The sequence below is a fragment of the Neoarius graeffei genome, chromosome 24 (assembly GCF_027579695.1).
Source record: "Neoarius graeffei isolate fNeoGra1 chromosome 24, fNeoGra1.pri, whole genome shotgun sequence".
Taxonomy (NCBI): Eukaryota; Metazoa; Chordata; class Actinopteri; order Siluriformes; family Ariidae; genus Neoarius; species Neoarius graeffei.
In genome coordinates, this window is record NC_083592.1 from 56,808,716 (window position 1) to 56,826,712 (window position 17,997).

At 45.1% G+C, this 17,997-nt stretch overlaps 1 protein-coding gene across 1 annotated transcript; it reads left to right on the plus strand.

Moving 5' to 3' along the window:
- The first annotated feature begins 273 nt into the window (after positions 1–273).
- On the plus strand, positions 274–5,621 carry LOC132872594 (protein NYNRIN-like). Its single transcript, XM_060907514.1, has 2 exons — positions 274–362; positions 2,651–5,621. Exon 2 carries the CDS (start codon positions 2,804–2,806, stop codon positions 5,597–5,599), a length of 2,796 nt encoding a protein of 931 aa, XP_060763497.1. The 5' UTR covers positions 274–362; positions 2,651–2,803; the 3' UTR covers positions 5,600–5,621.
- Positions 5,622–17,997: the final 12,376 nt, after the last annotated feature.

Sequence of the window (17,997 nt, forward strand, 5' to 3'; positions counted from 1 at the left end):
CAGAGATAATACGTGCTGCTCTGTACATTTTGTACTTTTCACATGTTCTGTTCCCGTTTCATATTCTGATTTTGTCTATGTTTTTGTGTGAAACATCTTGTTGAACTGTGCATAACTCTTGTGACCTTGATTGAGTGTGCAAAGCACATTCCATAATTTTCCACTGCTGATACTCCCTACGCAGAGTATATATAAAGCCCCGACACAGCTGCGCGTTAGGGCACGACTGAGAATAAACCAGATTGATTTAACTCATGTGGTTCGCTCTCTTCTTGTCCTCGGAGATCTCCTGGTAATGCATCTGAACAGCACGCAGCGCAATCTTAACAATTTGGTGACCCCGACGTGATACTCTCAATCAGGTAAGACATGTTTGATTGACTACCTGGTTGGAAGTAGTTCCGTAGTGCCCTAAGGAGGGCTTTGTTTTCCCTGGTTCGAGTCCAGGAAGAGCGCGCTATAGAAATTTGTGTAGTGCCCTAAGGAGGGCTTGGTTTTCCCTGGTTCGAGTCCAGGAAGAGCGCGCTACAGAAATTTAGATAAATATCTGCTGTTTGTTTCTGTTCAGATCCGTTTGCTTTACTGTACGATGGGGGGCTCGTATCCTAAACCTGAGGTCACAGACACCCCGGCGGAATGGATGAATAAGTGTGGTTTAGGCTATTACGTTACGCCGTGGCTGGACAATTTGGCTGGGTGGACGGAGGCAAATCCTCAGATTCCATCGTATCCCCGTGATGGGACGTTTAATCCAGGCTTCCTTGCTTCAGCGCACCGTATGATTTATGAAAGCTTAGGCGATCCGGATTGGGACCGCCCTTATATGCGCGCAGGGTATGATAAATGGTTTGACATGAAGAAGGTATGGGATAAATCAAAGGGTGTTTACACCCCGAGACCTGTTTTAAAGGCTATTCCAAAACCAAAACTTTCTCAGTCAACCTCCCATGTAAAGCGAGGGAGGAATAGTTACGTCCCACTCATTCCTCATCTCATATACATGTCCAGTAAATTTGTTAGCACATGATTTAATGTGCAAATTAGAAGTAAATCTCACATCCACTCCAGATGGACTAACTATTGAAGTAAGTGAAATGTGCGGTGTGCAGTATGGGTTTGGAAGCCCTCTGTATGTGTATGTCTGGCAGCTCTGTTCAGATCAGCTCGCACACTTGAACACCTCATCAGTTGACACAGATTATATGATGAGGAGCGTTTGCTCGAAATAGTCGATGTGTTGCAACCTAGAAATGACGTCGCTATGAATATAAAGGAAGAAATAGCTCCGGCTCAGGAAGGTGGCCGTCCGCGTCAGCGCACCGTGTCGACATTTTTTTGGAGGGACACACCGAATGCTTTGCAGCTCCTGCGTGAGCAGTTAACTAGGTATTTACTGGCTATGAAACAAGCGAACCGTGATCTGTCGCAGGTTACTAACTGTAAACAGGAAAAGTCAGAAGTGACGTCGGCCTTTTGGAAACGTTTTGGTGAAGTTTGGCAGCACCTGGGTGGGTTAGAATTGGACATGACTCAACCCAATCCAATGTTCCTGTCCACCTTTTTATCTAACTGCCGCCCTGAGGTTCAGAACGTTTTGAAACATCACTTGAGCGATAGGACTCATTTGGTCCTTCGCCAAGCGGGTGAACGGTTGAGGACAATGGAAAGTGATGGGTTGTTAGATTGTAAGACTAATAAAGCATGTTTATCTGTGGCCCCACAGGGCCCCGGGTTGTATCGTCATAATAATGACAAAACACGCACCGGGCCTCGCACATGGTCGGGTGGGAACCGGAAGAAAACAGGCAGGTGCCACTATTGTGGAAAGGAGGGCCACTGGATGAGGGAATGCCATGCGCGGCGGAGGGATGAGCAGAGTAGGACGGGAGAATTAGGGGATGTGTTGCAAGGCCAGAATCCCGGACCTAAGGGCTATCGGCAGAATAACGGACAGGACCAGCGCTATCACGCCCCGCTATAGGGCTGCCCCCAGGGTACGGAATCCACAGCCGTTGCCATGTTAAATCTCTCTTTTAGCTCTCCTCGTAACGCGGAGCTCCCTCTTGTGCCTCTGTGTTTGGCAGGAAGGGAGTATCCGTTTATACTTGATACTGGGGCCACTATGTCCTCAGTAGGGAGGGATTATGAGGGTCCTTTATCTACACGGTTTGTTAGCTCTGTGGGGATAGAAGGGGTTCCTTTTGACTCTAGTTGTACACCACCCTTACCTGTCATCTGCACTCTGGACCCTTCATTGCGTTTTTCACACTCTTTCATTTTTATGCCAGAGTGCCCTTTTAATCTTTTAGGTCGCGACCTCATGAGTCTTCTTGGACTCTCGATCTCCTTTAGTGGCTCACACATGATTGTTGATACCCCGGACGGTGCTCCGCCTGATGTTTTTGCTCTATCCAGTTCTGTGCTGCCACATAACATTCTGAACGCTGCTTGTACGTCCCAAGCTCTTTCCCCTGTTCTCTCTGCTCTTCCTAACACCCTGTGGGCGGATCATAAGGACGATGTGGGCTCTGTGAGCTGCTCTCCGTATGAAGCTGTTATTAAACACTCTACACCTGTTTATGTTAAACAATACCCTCTGTCTCCTAGTAAGCTCGATGGTATTGACAATATTCTACAATCTCTTTTGCAGCAAGGTGTCGTGGTTCCTTGTGTCAGCCCGTATAACACCCCAGTGAACCCGGTCCCAAAACCGGATGGCACATGGCGCCTCACTCAAGATCTACGTAAAATAAATGAACTCATCGTTCCCGTGGCTCCAGTGGTCCCTGACGTTCCTTCTCTTATGTCTTCTATTCCGTGTGACCATGCTTATTTCTCTGTGATTGATTTGTGCTCTGCCTTTTTCAGTGTTCCTGTGGGCCATGAGACTCAGCCCCTGTTTGCTTTCACACACAGGGGAAGACAATACACGTGGACGCGGTTGCCACAGGGTTTCATTGACTCACCGGCGGTCTTCACTGCCGTATTGCGGGACGCGCTGGCTGATCTCTGTCTTCCCCGGGGCTCCACGGTGCTCCAGTACGCGGATGATCTTCTGGTAACGGCGGAGGATCAAGACGCTTGTGCTGCCGCCACATTGTCTCTCCTCACACTCCTGGCGCAGAAGGGTTTCAAGGTCTCCCGCACGAAGTTGCAGTTTTGCCTCACAACTGTTCGCTACTTGGGACATGACCTCTCCCAGGGTTCCAGGAGGCTTAGCCCGGAACGCGTTCAAGTCATTATGGACACTCAGGTACCTGCAACCAAGCACGCTCTCATGGCATTTCTGGGCCTCATCAATTACTGTCGTCAATGGATCCCTGACTGTTCAATCTATGACAAGTGTTTGCGTTCAGCTATAAGTCACTCAGATCCTTTGACTCAGCCCCTGGTCTGGACTGAGGACATGCTAACGGCCTTCAAGGCTCTGAAGCAAGCTTTGTGCTCCGCCCCTGCTCTCAGGCTGCCGAACTATCGTTTGCCGTTTCACCTGTATGTGTGCAATCAGAGGGGGACCGCCTCTGGGGTGCTGGCTCAGGAGCACGGGGGGGGCATGCGACCTTGCGCGTTTCTGTCTAAAACTCTTGACGCTGTGGCACAAGGGCTTCCTGGCTGTCTTAGGGCTGTTGCTGCGTGTGCTCTCATGGTCACGGACGCTGAAAAACTTGTTTTGTCGCATCCGCTCATTTTACACACTTCACATGACGTCGTGTACATTCTGCGGAATCTTAGCACTCAGCATTTGTCTGCTCAGCGTCGCTCTGGCTATGAGTTTATTCTTTTGGCCACAGAGCATCTCACTGTTAAGCCCTCCTCGTCGTTTGATTCTGTCGCCCACGCTCTTCAGCGTCTTCTTAACTCACAGGATGACGATGTTGCGTTTGACTCACATGACTGTCTTTCTAATATCGTTTTTGAGACTAGCATCCGCCCAGACTTACACTCCACCCCTCTTTCCACAGGCGATTCTCTTTTTGTAGATGGTTCCTGTTCCCGCCCTGCGGATGGTGTGTTCCTGTGTGGTTACTCTGTTTGTCGCCTCCCTGATGAAATTGTTGAAGCTCATTCTTTGCCTTTTTCTTCTGCTCAGGCTGCGGAGCTCTATGCTTTGACTCGCGCATGTATTTTGGCTCAAGACACAGACGTTACTATTTACACCGACTCACGCTACGCTTTCGGCGTGGCGCACGACTTCGGCCGCATTTGGGCGTCTTGGGGGTTTACGACAGCCGACGGTAAGCCCATTTCTCATTCTTCCCTCGTTACTGATTTAATCACCGCCTGTCTCCTTCCGTGCACGTTGGCCATTGTTAAGACACGCGCGCACACAAGAGGGGACTCATTTGAAGTAAAGGGCAATTCATTCGCTGATCGAGTCGCTAAAGCTGCAGCCGCATCCGGTGTCCTGCCTCCAGGCTTTAATTGCGCTTTAGTTTCTACTGATCGCATGGTTAGCGCTGTCTTACCTGACATAGATCTCATTTCTATCCAGGCCTCGGCCTCTGTGGCAGATACACAGTTCTGGGACGCCCAGGGCGCGACAGAGAAGAGTGGCGTTTTGCTTGACGCACAGGGCCGTCTTTGTTTACCTCGTCACTGTACTCCCTTTCTCGTCCGCGAGTTCCATGGTCCCACTCATCGCGGCCGAAGAGGGGTAGTGGAGGATATGAACAGAACATTCTGCATCAATAATTTGCACACAGACGCACACAACATTCTGGACAAGTGTTTAACGTGCGCCCAGAATAATCTATCTAAACCAGGCGCGGTACATCAGCACCTTCCCATACCCGACACGCCTTTCCAAGAATGGCAGATCGACTTCACTCACATGCCAAAGCAGGGCCCGTTCAAATACCTTTTGGTCATGATTGACAAATTTTCACGGTGGATTGAGGCTTTCCCGTGTAGCAAAGAGAACGCCCGAACAGCAGTGAACAAACTTACACAGGAAATTATCCCACGTTACGGTCTTCCGGTAGGAATTGACTCTGATAAGGGAACGCCGTTCACCTCTAAGGTAACGCAGGAGCTATGTAAAGACCTCAAGATCAATTGGCGTTTTCATATCCCATACCATCCACAGTCCTCTGGCATTGTGGAGCGCGCGAATAGAACAATTAAGGGTAAGTTGCGTAAGGCTATGCAAGACGCAGGCACGAAAAATTGGGTCCAAGTTTTACCGTTGGTCCTCGCTGATATGCGCATGACTGCTCAGGTCGCTCTCGACAATTTATCTCCGTACGAGCTCGTCATGGGACGCCCCTTTCCTGTCCCTTGGCGTAGAGGCATGCAGGTTATAGGAACGGGTGATCTTGAAGTACATCTCAGCGAGTACGCGGTGGGTCTCATGCGGGTGCTGGATGAGTATTGGGCGAGAGTAAATTCCAAAAAGCCTCCCATTCCAGAGGCACACACTCACCCCTTTGAGGTAGGGGACAGAGTTTTAGTAAAGAGATTCGCTAAACTAAACGCTCCCATGGAGGAGTCACCCTACAGTGGGCCCACCGATGTACTCGCTGTAACTCGCACGGCTGTGCTAACGGACCTTTTTCCACAGTGGATCCATGCCAGCAGAATAAAGAAGGCTCCAATGTAATAGAAATCTATATTGTTGATGCTTAACAGACTTTTGTGTTTCAGAAAGTTGCTGTGACAATAGCTGACGGCCTTTTCAGGGATCCCCTTCCAGCATCTGGAGCAATCCAGTTTCGGCTGATCTACAAAGAGGGGATGGTTGGTGAGTCTTGCAAAGTTCTGGGCTGAAGAGTCTGAAAAGCACGGGAGCCTGTGACATTTTTCGCCGTCTGCACCCTGTGAGCATTAGAGAACAAAGTCAGTGACCAGTATGACTTTCTTCATCATCGTGCTGATCTCAACGCTTGGGGCAGGGTTACCCGCACAAGCAATACACCGGGACCCAAGGGATAACGAGTTTTGGAAATATATAAACTTCACTGTAAAAACATCAATGAATATGAGTAAACCTTGTTATGTGTGTTCTTTGTTACCCCATGACAGCAGCGATCCTTTTCCGGTCCGAATAGCCCCGTCTAACTACTCTAAGGTTAATATGACATGGCTCGGCCTGTGGCCCTCGTATACTCAAACTAAGGTTTTCCTGACAGACAATACAGACCCAGAGGTAAGGTTGTCAATACACTGGGATACCTCTATGAATTATTCAGTATGCTTTCATCGATATGAAGGTGACGGTACGGAAGTAGACCGAGAGGCGTTCAATCACTGTAGTCTTTCGAACCCAACCGTATGTATCCGGAGAAATTTTTCTTCCCCCTGGCAGAAAGGTCTACCTGGCTGCCGTTGTCAACATATCTTTAACCTGAAACGGGACACGGCGGGACGTACCATGTTTAATTCTGACTACCCGATCTGGCTACCAGATTGGTATTGGGATTGCAACCGGGGTAAGTTGTGGTCTTACCTTCCCTCTCTTCAATGCGGCCTGTGTGCCCTGGTTCAGGTCCAGCATGCATTTACTGTTGTGCCCGTCCCTGAGGTTCTCAATACGGGCCGAAGGCGGCGATCCGTAGACGACGATTTTTTCCCGCCTTCTGAACATCAATTAGAAAGCAAATGGAATAAATTTTGGCAATCGTTGGTCCCACAATACGGTCTAACACAGGTATGGAACCAACTAGAAGTAACTCACTATCGTCTTGCTACCTTTGTTAATGCTACTAACGCCGCTATGGAAGGCATCCGCGTCGAACTAACGGCGTTGCGCTTAATGACAACCCAGAATCGAATGGCTTTAGACATACTTCTCGCTAAAGAGGGCGGTGTTTGTGCAATGATAGGCGACTCTTGCTGTACCTTCGTTCCTAATAAGGACGACGAAAGCTTCGGGGAGATTGCAAAACAATTAAGAAAGATGCGACAGGTAGCTCACGATTTACATATGGACGAGCAAGCTAGCTCGTCCTGGGAATGGGGGTGGTTGCACGTTTTGTTCGGAAATCTGGCTCCTTATATCTCTATGATCATTCCCGTTGTGTTTATTGGCCTTCTGGTGTGCCTGTGTGGCCCGTTTCTTTTCCGTTGTTGCATGGATCGTATATATAATATGATGATCTCGCACACAGGTTATGTCCCTGTGTCGGCCAAGACTGGGGTGTGAATAATACTCTGGGCTTGCGTCAGAGTATTAAAGAGGGGATTGTAAGAATATAATCCTGAATACTCCTAAACCTACTCTTGTAAATGCGCGGCCCAAGGGTGACTGTCGTGTAGTGTAGCAGTTTAGGGTTAACTTTAGGCCAGAGATAATACGTGCTGCTCTGTACATTTTGTACTTTTCACATGTTCTGTTCCCGTTTCATATTCTGATTTTGTCTATGTTTTTGTGTGAAACATCTTGTTGAACTGTGCATAACTCTTGTGACCTTGATTGAGTGTGCAAAGCACATTCCATAATTTTCCACTGCTGATACTCCCTACGCAGAGTATATATAAAGCCCCGACGCAGCTGCGCGTTAGGGCACGACTGAGAATAAACCAGATTGATTTAACTCATGTGGTTCGCTCTCTTCTTGTCCTCGGAGATCTCCTGGTAACGCATCTGAACAGCACGCAGCGCAATCTTAACACCTAATGTCACCTGAATAAGTAGGAACAGTATACATATTGCACCGAGTACAAGCAGGGACTCCGGCAACTAACTATGACAGCATAACTAAAAGGAGAGAGCCAGAAGGTAACACAGGCATGAGGGAGCCCCGGGACATAAAGCAGCCAGCCACTACACCATCAACAAACTTGAGTGAGCAAGCGAGTGGGGACTGACAGCATCCATACATCCCAGTTTACCAAAACACTCTACAGTATGTCTGAGGACCCTCCAGATCTACTCCTTTACCTCATAAACACCATTAACAAAAGGCTTGACTAAACAGATATGTTTTCAGCCTAGACTTAAATGCTGAGACTGTGTTTGATTCCCGAACACTACTTGGAAGGCTGTTCCATAACTGTGGGGCTTTGTAAGAAAAGGCTCTGCCCCCTGATGTAGCCTTCACTATACGAGGTACCAGCAGATAGCCTGCACCTTTTGATCTAAGTAGGCGTGGCGGGTCATAGAGGAGCAGAAGTTCACTCAGGTACTGTGGTGCGAGACCATTCAGTGCTTTAAAGGTCAATAGTAGTATTTTATAATCAATACGAAATTTGATTGGGAGCCAATGCAGTGTGGATAAGACAGGGGTGATGTGGTCATATTTTCTAGTTCTAGTAAGGACTCTTGCTGCTGCATTTTGAACTAACTGGAGCTTGTTTATGCACTTATTGGAACATCCAGACAGTAAGGCATTACAATAATCCAACCTGGAGGTAACGAAAGCATGGACTAATTTTTCTGCATCATGCAATGACATTAAATTTCTTATCTTTGCAATATTTCTGAGATGAAAGAAAGCTATCCGGGTGATGTTATCAATGTGAGTTTCGAATGAAAGACTGGGGTCAATAATCACTCCGAGGTCTTTTACTGCTGCACGTGAAGAAACAGAAAGGCCATCCAGAGTCACTGTGTAATCAGAAAACTTACTTCTAGCTGTATGTGGTCCTAGCACAAGTACTTCAGTCTTGTCAGAGTTAAGCAGAAGGAAATTAATAAGCATCCAGTGTCTAATGTCCTTAACACATTCCTCAATTCTATTAAGCTGGTGTCTCTCATCAGGTTTTGCAGAGACATACAACTGTGTGTCATCAGCATAACAGTGGAAACTAATACAATGTTTACGAATAATATCACCCAGAGGTAACATATATAGAGAAAAAAGCAGTGGACCCAAGACAGAACCTTGTGGAACACCAAACTTTACCTCGGTACGTCTAGAAATATCACCATTTATATCAACATACTGATAACGATCAGTTAGATAAGACCTGAGCCAGGAGAGGGCCATTCCCTTAACTCCCACAACATTTTTTGATATTATAATTGTAGCCTGGTGAGTATATGAGTGCATTTATAGCAGAGTTCACTGCAAACCTAATAAGAATGTAATAATTTAAATACTTTTTCCTCCATGATGTCACCAGCACAAGCACTTCATGGGAAAGGCATGGTGGTGCACTGGGTAGCACTGTTGCCTCACAAGAAGGTTCTGGGTTTGAACCCCATTGCTGACAGGGTCTTTTCTGTGTGGAGTTTGCATGTTCTCCCCATGTCTGTGTGGGTCTCCTCTGGTTTCCCCCACATTTCAAAGACATGCAGGTTAGGTACAATGGGACCACTGTACAGTAATTGGCACAAGCTGTAGTGATTTCCCAGCCGTAATGTATGTATGTATACAACCCCGATTCCAAAAAAGTTGGGACAAAGTACAAATTGTAAATAAAAACGGAATGCAATAATGTGGAAGTTTCAAAATTCCATATTTTATTCAGAATAGAACATAGATGACATATCAAATGTTTAAACTGAGAAAATGAATCATTTAAAGAGAAAAATTAGGTGATTTTAAATTTCATGACGACAACACCACATCTCCAAAAAGTTGGGACAAGGCCATGTTTCCCACTGTGAGACATCCCCTTTTCTCTTTACAACAGTCTGTAAACGTCTGGGGACTGAGGAGACAAGTTGCTCAAGTTTAGGGATAGGAATGTTAACCCGTTCTTGTCTAATGTAGGATTCTAGTTGCTCAACTGTCTTAGGTCTTTTTTGTCGTATCTTCCGTTTTATGATGCGCCAAATGTTTTCTATGGGTGAAAGATCTGGACTGCAGGCTGGCCAGTTCAGTACCCGGACCCTTCTTCTACGCAGCCATGATGCTGTAATTGATGCAGTATGTGGTTTGTCATTGTCATGTTGGAAAATGCAAGGTCTTCCCTGAAAGAGACGTCGTCTGGATGGGAGCATATGTTGCTCTAGAACCTGGATATACCTTTCAGCATTGATGGTGTCTTTCCAGATGTGTAAGCTGCCCATGCCACACGCACTAATGCAACCCCATACCATCAGAGATGCAGGCTTCTCAACTGAGCGCCGATAACAACTTGGGTCGGATCCTCACAGGAAAGCTGGTGAACCACATTGTTCTTTTCATGGATGGCTATGTCCTCCACTTCCTCGATGGTCTTGCTTTTCACCATGCGCTTTCTTCTTCCATCAGCCATGTTTTTGCTTCTATCCATTGAATCCTTCACTTTGTGAACCTGGTTTTCATTTTGGTGGACACGTTTTTCACTGTAGCTGCTCCCAAGGCTTTTCTTCTAGTCAGATAAAACCACGCTTCAACTGATGTTTGACTGAGTTTTATTGTCTTCCCTTCACACTTCAAACACCGTGAAAAACTGAAATGAAATAAATATTACATTTTAACATTATTATATCTTCCCTTCAAATGAGTATTTTTGGCCAATATCCATTTCTTATCACAGTCCGTAAATGTTCATATGGCCCACATGAAACCTAAATTACACATGTGAAATAAATATAAAATGCACAAAGAATAACACATTATCATACCGTGTGTGCCTTCTGACCGGAAATCAGGAGCTGCTAAGGCTTTACGGTCGAACTCTTGCACACATCTGCTCCATGAGCACCGTTGCTCCGAAAGACAGAACGCACATTTTCCCAGCTATTCATTGCGTTAATCACATGACTACATCCTTCTATTAAGGACAGCTCACCTATATGACCAGTAGGGGTCATTTCAAAATCCACGTAAAGAAATTACAATTTGCATTTTTAACCTAATTATATAAGAAATATCTTAATATAAAAATATTAATGCAGCAAGGAAATTGGCACATTTTCAGCAACAGCTACACTAACCAGTAGACATGGCCTTCTTTGAAACCGAAGGACGAACAACAAGTGCTTTAAGGTAAGTGGGCATTGATCTGTGTATAGAGGTTTTCAACCCACGTGACCGTTGCCATGTCGACAAGTAGATGGCGCCATTTTGGCGGTCACAACAATGGCGACTCCCGCTAGATCTGTACACCTGTATATCTGTATCCCACATGATCTGTATACCTATGTCGTTAAAAACCCATCGCCATACACAGGTATTGATCTGAAAGCGTATAAGAGTTTGGATGCCTACAAATATTTTGTGTCAGGCTGGGTAACATGCCTACATCAGTGGGTCGTCCCTGGAGCCGGTGGTCGCCATCTTATTACAGCTAAGGTTTGTTCACATTTTCATTTACTTTCGGTCCTCAGGATAAACAAAATGTTATTAAATGTCATTGAAATAACTTCTTAGTCTGTTGAGACGTGGCCCGTTATAAATTTGCTGTTACCAGGCAATGACCAAGAACTGTATTATTAGGGTCGGTGTCTGTGTTGTAGCAGTGTACTAGCAGCTAGCTGTTAGCACTAGCTAATGTCAACAACTAGCTAGTATGTTACTGTAGCAATGTTTACGTTCAGTCATTTGGATGACTGTTAAAACCTTTCAGTCTCAAGTTTTTCCTTTACTGTATTTACTAGTTTACTGAGCTAGCGCGCTCGGGCAAGCTGGGAGCTAGCGCGCTCCGGCGCGCGCTAGTTCCCGGCCTGCCCGAGCTCGCTAGTTCCCGGTCTGCCCGAGCGCCCTAGTTCCCGGCCTGCCCGAGCGCGCTAGTTCCCGGCCTGCCCGAGCGCGCTAGTTCCCAGCTTGCCCGAGCGCGCTAGTTCCTGGTCTGCCCGAGCGCACTAGTTCCCGGTCTGCCCAAGCGCGCTAGTTCCCGGCCTGCCCGAGCGCGCTAGTTCCCGGCCTGCCCGAGCGCGCTAGTTCCCGGCCTGCCCGAGCGCGCTAGCTCAGTAAACTAGTAAATACAGTAAAGGAAAAACTTGAGACTGAAAGGTTTTAACAGTCATCCAAATGACTGAACGTAAACATTGCTACAGTAACATACTAGCTATGTTGTTGACATTAGCTAGCTTGACCTTCAAAATGGCGGACACCGGGGCGTCACGTGACCCTGTGACGTCAGGTGAAAAACCTCTATAAGCAAGCATCAGTGTTTTGCTCCAGGAAGTCAAAGGAAGGACCATAGCAATGGGGTGGTGTGTGAGAACACAGGAAGGTTGAAAACAAGCAATGCAGCTGCATTCTGGATTACTTGTAGAGGATGGATGTTGTGCAGAGGAAGACCTGTCAGGAATGATATGCAGTGGTCCAGTCTCATATTGACAACACCTGAGTGACCTTTGTGGATATAGATGGACAAATCCTTCTGATGTAGTAAAGGAGAAACCAGCATGAGCATGTAAGATTAGCAATATGAGAAGAAAAGGATAGTTGGTTGTCCTTGGCTACCTCAAGGTTATGTGCAGTGACAGAAGGTGAGATCTGAGAGTTGTCCAGGGAAGATCACAAGATCCTGACATGGGAATAAATCACCTGGGATAAACAGCAGTTCTGTTGGGATTATGTTTCAGCTGATGAGCTGTCATCCATGATGAAATGTCCACAAGACATGCTGAGATCTGTGCAGAAACATGAGTGTCTGAGGGAGGAAAGAAGAGGATGAGTTGAGCGTCATCAGCATAGAAGTGGTATGAAAAACCAATGTGCGGAGATGACCTCAACGAGAGAGCAGGTATAAAGGGAGAACAGAAGATGACCAAGTATTGAGCACTGTGGGACACTAGTGCAGGGTCTGAATGGAGCAGATGTGGAGAAGATGTCATCTTCTATGACCACCCTTCCAGGTAAGAAGCAAATCATTGCCATGTCATGAATTTCAAGGCTCATGAGGATGGGTAAGAGAGTCTTGTGATTGACTGTATCAGTCTGCTGAAAGATCAAGGTGGATGATGACTGATGATCATTAGGATCTTGGAAATTGTTCTGTGTGACATAGAGAGACAGTTGTTTGTTGTGAGCACTTTCAAGGATTTTAGAAAGAAGAGAGAGAAATTATACCTGTTGTTATTTGCTGATGTCTGAGGGATCCAGAGTGGATTTCTTTAGGATGGGATGAACCCTGCTGACCACAACATCATGGCATCAAAGACCATATCATGAAAAACCATTACATCAAAGCATAATGCGAAGGAGAATGTGCTAGAAAATGTGAAGGAAATCAATCATCTTGTTTTCAGGAATAAGAAAAGTTTAACTGCTTTATTTTATCCAAGCCTTAGGATCAGCAAGAAACACCTTCTCACATTAGACTAACAATTTATGTCACCTTCACCCAGTATGAAGAACCTAGGGGTGGTGTTCAACGACAAACTGTCCTCCTCAGTGGACATCGCTGCAGTGACCTGGACGTGTAGATTTCTGCTCTACAACATCTGAAGGATCTTTCTTTTCCTTGCCACCTACTCTACTCAGTTCCTGGTCCAAGTGCTGATCCTGTCCTGCTTGGACTACTGAAACTCTCTCCTTGCTGGCAATCCAGCTTCTGCAATCAGACCCCTGCAGCTCATCTAGAACACTGCAGTTCACCTGGTCTACAACCTCCCTTGTTCCTCCCACGCTACTTCTCTGCTTGCTGCCTTTCTCTGGCTACCTGTCACAGGTATTTAAGACATTAGTGCTAGCTTACCAGGCTGTCAAGGGGTTAGGGCCAGCATACCTTCAGAGACTGATCCGCCCCTACATACCAGTCAGATCCCTACATTCTGCTACTACTGGTCACCTGGCCCCTCCTCCTCCTCCTCTCTGTTCCTGCCCAACCTGCTCAAGACTGCTGTCTGTCCTGGTTCCCCGTTGGTGGAATGACCTTTCCATTGAGGTCAGAACTGCCGACTCCCTGATCACCTTCAAGCGCAGACTGAAGACTCACCTCTTCAGGCTGTACCTCTCCCCTTCTTCCCTGCCCACTGTGTAACTGCATAACGGTCTAGACCAACCCAGGCTACGTATGGTCTAGCCTGGGGTTAGCTGTTTTGAGTTCTCTATAGTCATATGGTTGGTTGGTATTAGTTATATGGTTGGTTTGTTTTCTTGGCTGTTTGAGTATTGGTATTTCAACAGCATATTACACTCAGTATTGCTGTTACTTGTTCAGTTGGCACTAGAACTTTCTTGTCTAGAAGTTCAGCACTTTGTGTACCAACTTTTGCACTTGCTGTACGTCGCTTTGGATAAGAGTGTTTGCTAAATGCCATGTAATGTAATGTAATGATTTCTGTCAAATCTGTTTACGTGAGCAGAACAAGAGCAGAAGGAAAATTAATCCAAATCAGGAGTGCAAAATTATTAATGGGAATTCAAAATAGGCAAATTATAGCATGAAGAAAATGTACATTGTGTACTTTCATTAAGAGTTCATCGGTTTGCTATCACACCGTCACATTACCACGTGCATAATTTTGTTTTTGCATTGTCTCCTGGATGTTTGTTGACATGCTGATCGTGGTTTTGAGTATTTTGGTCTCATTGTATTGGCTCTTCCCACAGTTATCTCAGAGTTCAGTTCTGTGATGGTGCAGGAAAAAAATGAACTCATCATCTTGTGTTTCCTTAATGATGCATGAAAAACCAATCAGGCTGAATGTCTATGTGCTCTTAATGACTTTATATACTGTATGACATTAGGATGCGCTTCGTGTCAGGAGTGCTCAGAAGGAGACGGACCCTGGGAGCCTGAACTGGAGAGGAGGATTAATACGGTAAATCACACTGATTTGTTTGTTTTATCAGATGGAGCAGCTCCTCAGTGCTCATCTGATCAATTGTCCTCCACGTGGGTTCAACATGTAATCTGTCCTCTTTTTCTTTCTTTCTTTCTTTCTTTCTTTCTTTCTTTCTTTCTTTCTTTCTTTCTTTCTTTCATGACTTTTCTTACAAAGGTTTATTTACAACACCCTTATATCACTTCCTCAAAAATCACATCCTTTCACCAAGACATGAGATTTTATTCTTTTTCTACAAAACAGTTGCATCTGCTCCATTCCCAAGACACCGCTTGAGTCATAAACATCCCTTAAGTACAACTGAAGATTTTCTTTCTAAATCAGGAAAGTGATTTAGATTTTTTGTTCTGATGAACTGCAGTGTATGAATGATTTAGATCAGGGGTTCCCAAACTTTTCCATGCCAAGGCCCCCCAAACAGCATTAGCTTCTGGCCGGGGACCCCCTTTGCAAACCCACAGACAATGCTACAAAATATGTAAAGAAACATCAACTTTTAGAATGTTTTCTCTTACTTTTATTCAATAGTCAATAATTGTTACATTTGTTTAGCATAAGAATATTATTAACTAACGTTTTCAACACAAATATTTTCGCACTGAACAATAAACTGTATAACCTCCTGTAGTACCTGATTCAACTCGTTATCCATCCTTTTTGCGACCAGTGCCTCACGATGGAGCATGCAGTGTGTGGCCGCTACATGCAGGGCCTTCTGCTTAATGAGCGCGGTCACTCCACTGATCTTCCCGCTCATTGCCGCGGCTCTGTCCGAACACACCCCCACACAACGGGTCCAGTCCAATCCGTTAGACTCGATGTAATCGTCCAAAACTTGAAAAATGTCTTTCCCAGTAGTTCTTCTTTCAAGTGCTTTACAAAATAGTATTTCCTCCACAAATCTTTCCTGTGAAATAAATCTGATGTACACAAGCAGTTGGGCCTCATTGGATAAATCTGTGCTCTCATCCAGCTGAAGTGCGAAGTATTCGCTGGCTCTCACCTGCTCCAACAGCTGAGCAGATACGTCTTGAGCCACGTCACCAATCCGTCGGCTCACGGTGTTATCAGAGAGTGGGACAGCATCGATTTTTTGGCAGCATCCTCACCAAGCAATTCTCGGACAATGTCTTTGGTGGCTGGTAAAATCAAATCTTCTCCAATTGAGTGAGGTTTTTTAGCACGAGCAATGTGGTACGAGGCTAAAAATGATGCCTTCAGGGCCGCTCGGGGACAGTAGCTTGCTGGGTGAATGCAGCAGATTGCCTGACCAAATGCTCTTCTTTGCGTCTGAAGAAATTGACTGTTTTTCGGCATCTGTCAGATGTTTTTGTACCAAGTGACGCTGAAGTTTCGAAGGTTTTAAGCACTCGTTGGACAGGGTCTCCAGACAGAGGATGCATTTCGGGCAATCATGGCCATTTTTCTGTATGGCTGTAAAGCCATACTTAATGTATGCTGCCTCATATTTTCGGATTTTAGTTGGTCAGGACTTCTTAGTTTTTTTCGCAGCAGTGTCCTCCACAGCAGGGCTGTTGGTTTGTTCCTTCGGTCTCTTCTTCAAAAACCTGTCCATTTTGCGCTAGCAATACGCTAGCTTGAGGAGCAAAGCAGCTTGATAAATGGCGCAAACCGCAACGTCACAGGCAATCGGAGAGATGAGCATGGCAAACAACGTTTCCATATGATGTATTATTATTAATAATTATATTTTATAATAATGATTAAAAAACTAATTACAATATATTTAATAATAATTATTTTTAAAAAGTTTTTTTTTCTCGCAATTTTTTGTTATCGTCCCTCCAACTTTCTGAGGCCCCCCTAGTGCCCCCTGGCGGCCCCCTGCAGCCCCCACTTTGAAAACCACTGATAGATTATTGAACCTCACATAATCAGAACATTCTCTGCACTCATTTCGTATGAAATTAAACAGGATGTATTGAACAAGCATTTTGAGAGATTTGTTAGTCAAAGAAAAATGTCATTGGGGTCAGTTATGCCAATATACTGTGACCTCATAGAAACACAATCATCTGACAGAGACTGAAATAAGCTTGGAAATCATGATCTGTAAACATGAACGAAAAACATAACCATGTTTTATTTTTTGTACAGCAGTTGTTTGGTGTGTAAACCCACAGTTTGTTGTTAATAAATAATAAGCAAATAAATAAATAAACAAACAACCATGGATGGGCTCAATTTGGCTTAGAATTATTCTAAAATGTGTTTTTATACCAAAGTAAATTTGAGAAAATTATTCAAGTGTTGAAGGAACACTGAGGGCATGAAAGTGCAGATGGCTCTGTGCTGTTACCATGGGAACTAATACTGGTTTAGAACAAGAACATTAAAGGGTACACATTATAAAAAACTCACTTATTCACTGTTTGTGCACATAAATTCAGCTCTTCTTTTTATGTCACAAGCGGAACTCATTAGAATTAACTATGCTGCCTGCACTTCTGATTCTCTCCACTCACGGCTTGAGAGTTGCCTTTGTGAATGAGGAAAGTGTTACCTGATTGGCTGGCGGGCGAGGGGGTGGGGTGAGCAGTGGCTCATTATCATTTAAAGGAACAGGCGCTCAAATCGGTCAAACAAAACCCACAAAGTAAACTCCTTTAAACTGACAGATAATATCCATATTCACATGTCCACATGTTCGATTATTCATTTGTTCGTATTTGTACGTGTATACTGTGTATAGATTGTTTGTTTTTCTTTTTAAATAAAACTTCCCTGGGTGCTGCCGTCTTACTTTAACATCTTAAAGGTCATAGGCAATGGTCAGAGGTGAAACGTAGAATATCAACTTTATTGTCTAGAAGAACGACCCAAAAAGCAAATTCAATTTTCCTAGTGTCTAATTTGCACCCTAAAATTGAATAAAACGGTTAAAATATACTGTTTTGCCCAATTTCCGTAGGTGTGTTTACATCTCACTTATGCGCACTTTCACCGCCAGGGGACCGTCGTCGTGACGTCATTTAAGCCAAACAGACCGGGAGCAACTCTGTGTTTACTTGAAAACCGAGCACATGTGTACGGACTTTGGTCGTGAGAGGTTGTGTAAAATGTCTGAAAGCGATAGCGATTTTGAAGTAGGAACTCTCCAAATTGAATATCGAGAGGTGAAACCGTATATGTATGAACCTATGGCTGTTGCGAAGCAATCGGTGAATGTGGCTCACTGGTTTGACCGTGCGGCCTCGGAATCGGACAGCAACTCTGCCGACTCTGATCACGGTGACCCCGGACCTCAACAAGACTCGCGCCCAAACGATTTATCCTGGTAATTATGATAAATTCTTACTTTTGTCGTAATACTAAATAAGAGCCCTTTTGAAGAATAATTAAACCGCCCTCCCTAGTGGATATAG

Coding starts and splice junctions, on each gene's coding strand:
- LOC132872594 (XM_060907514.1), top strand. CDS start 2,804: ATGTCTTCTATTCCGTGTGACCATGCTTATTTCTCTGTGATTGATTTG.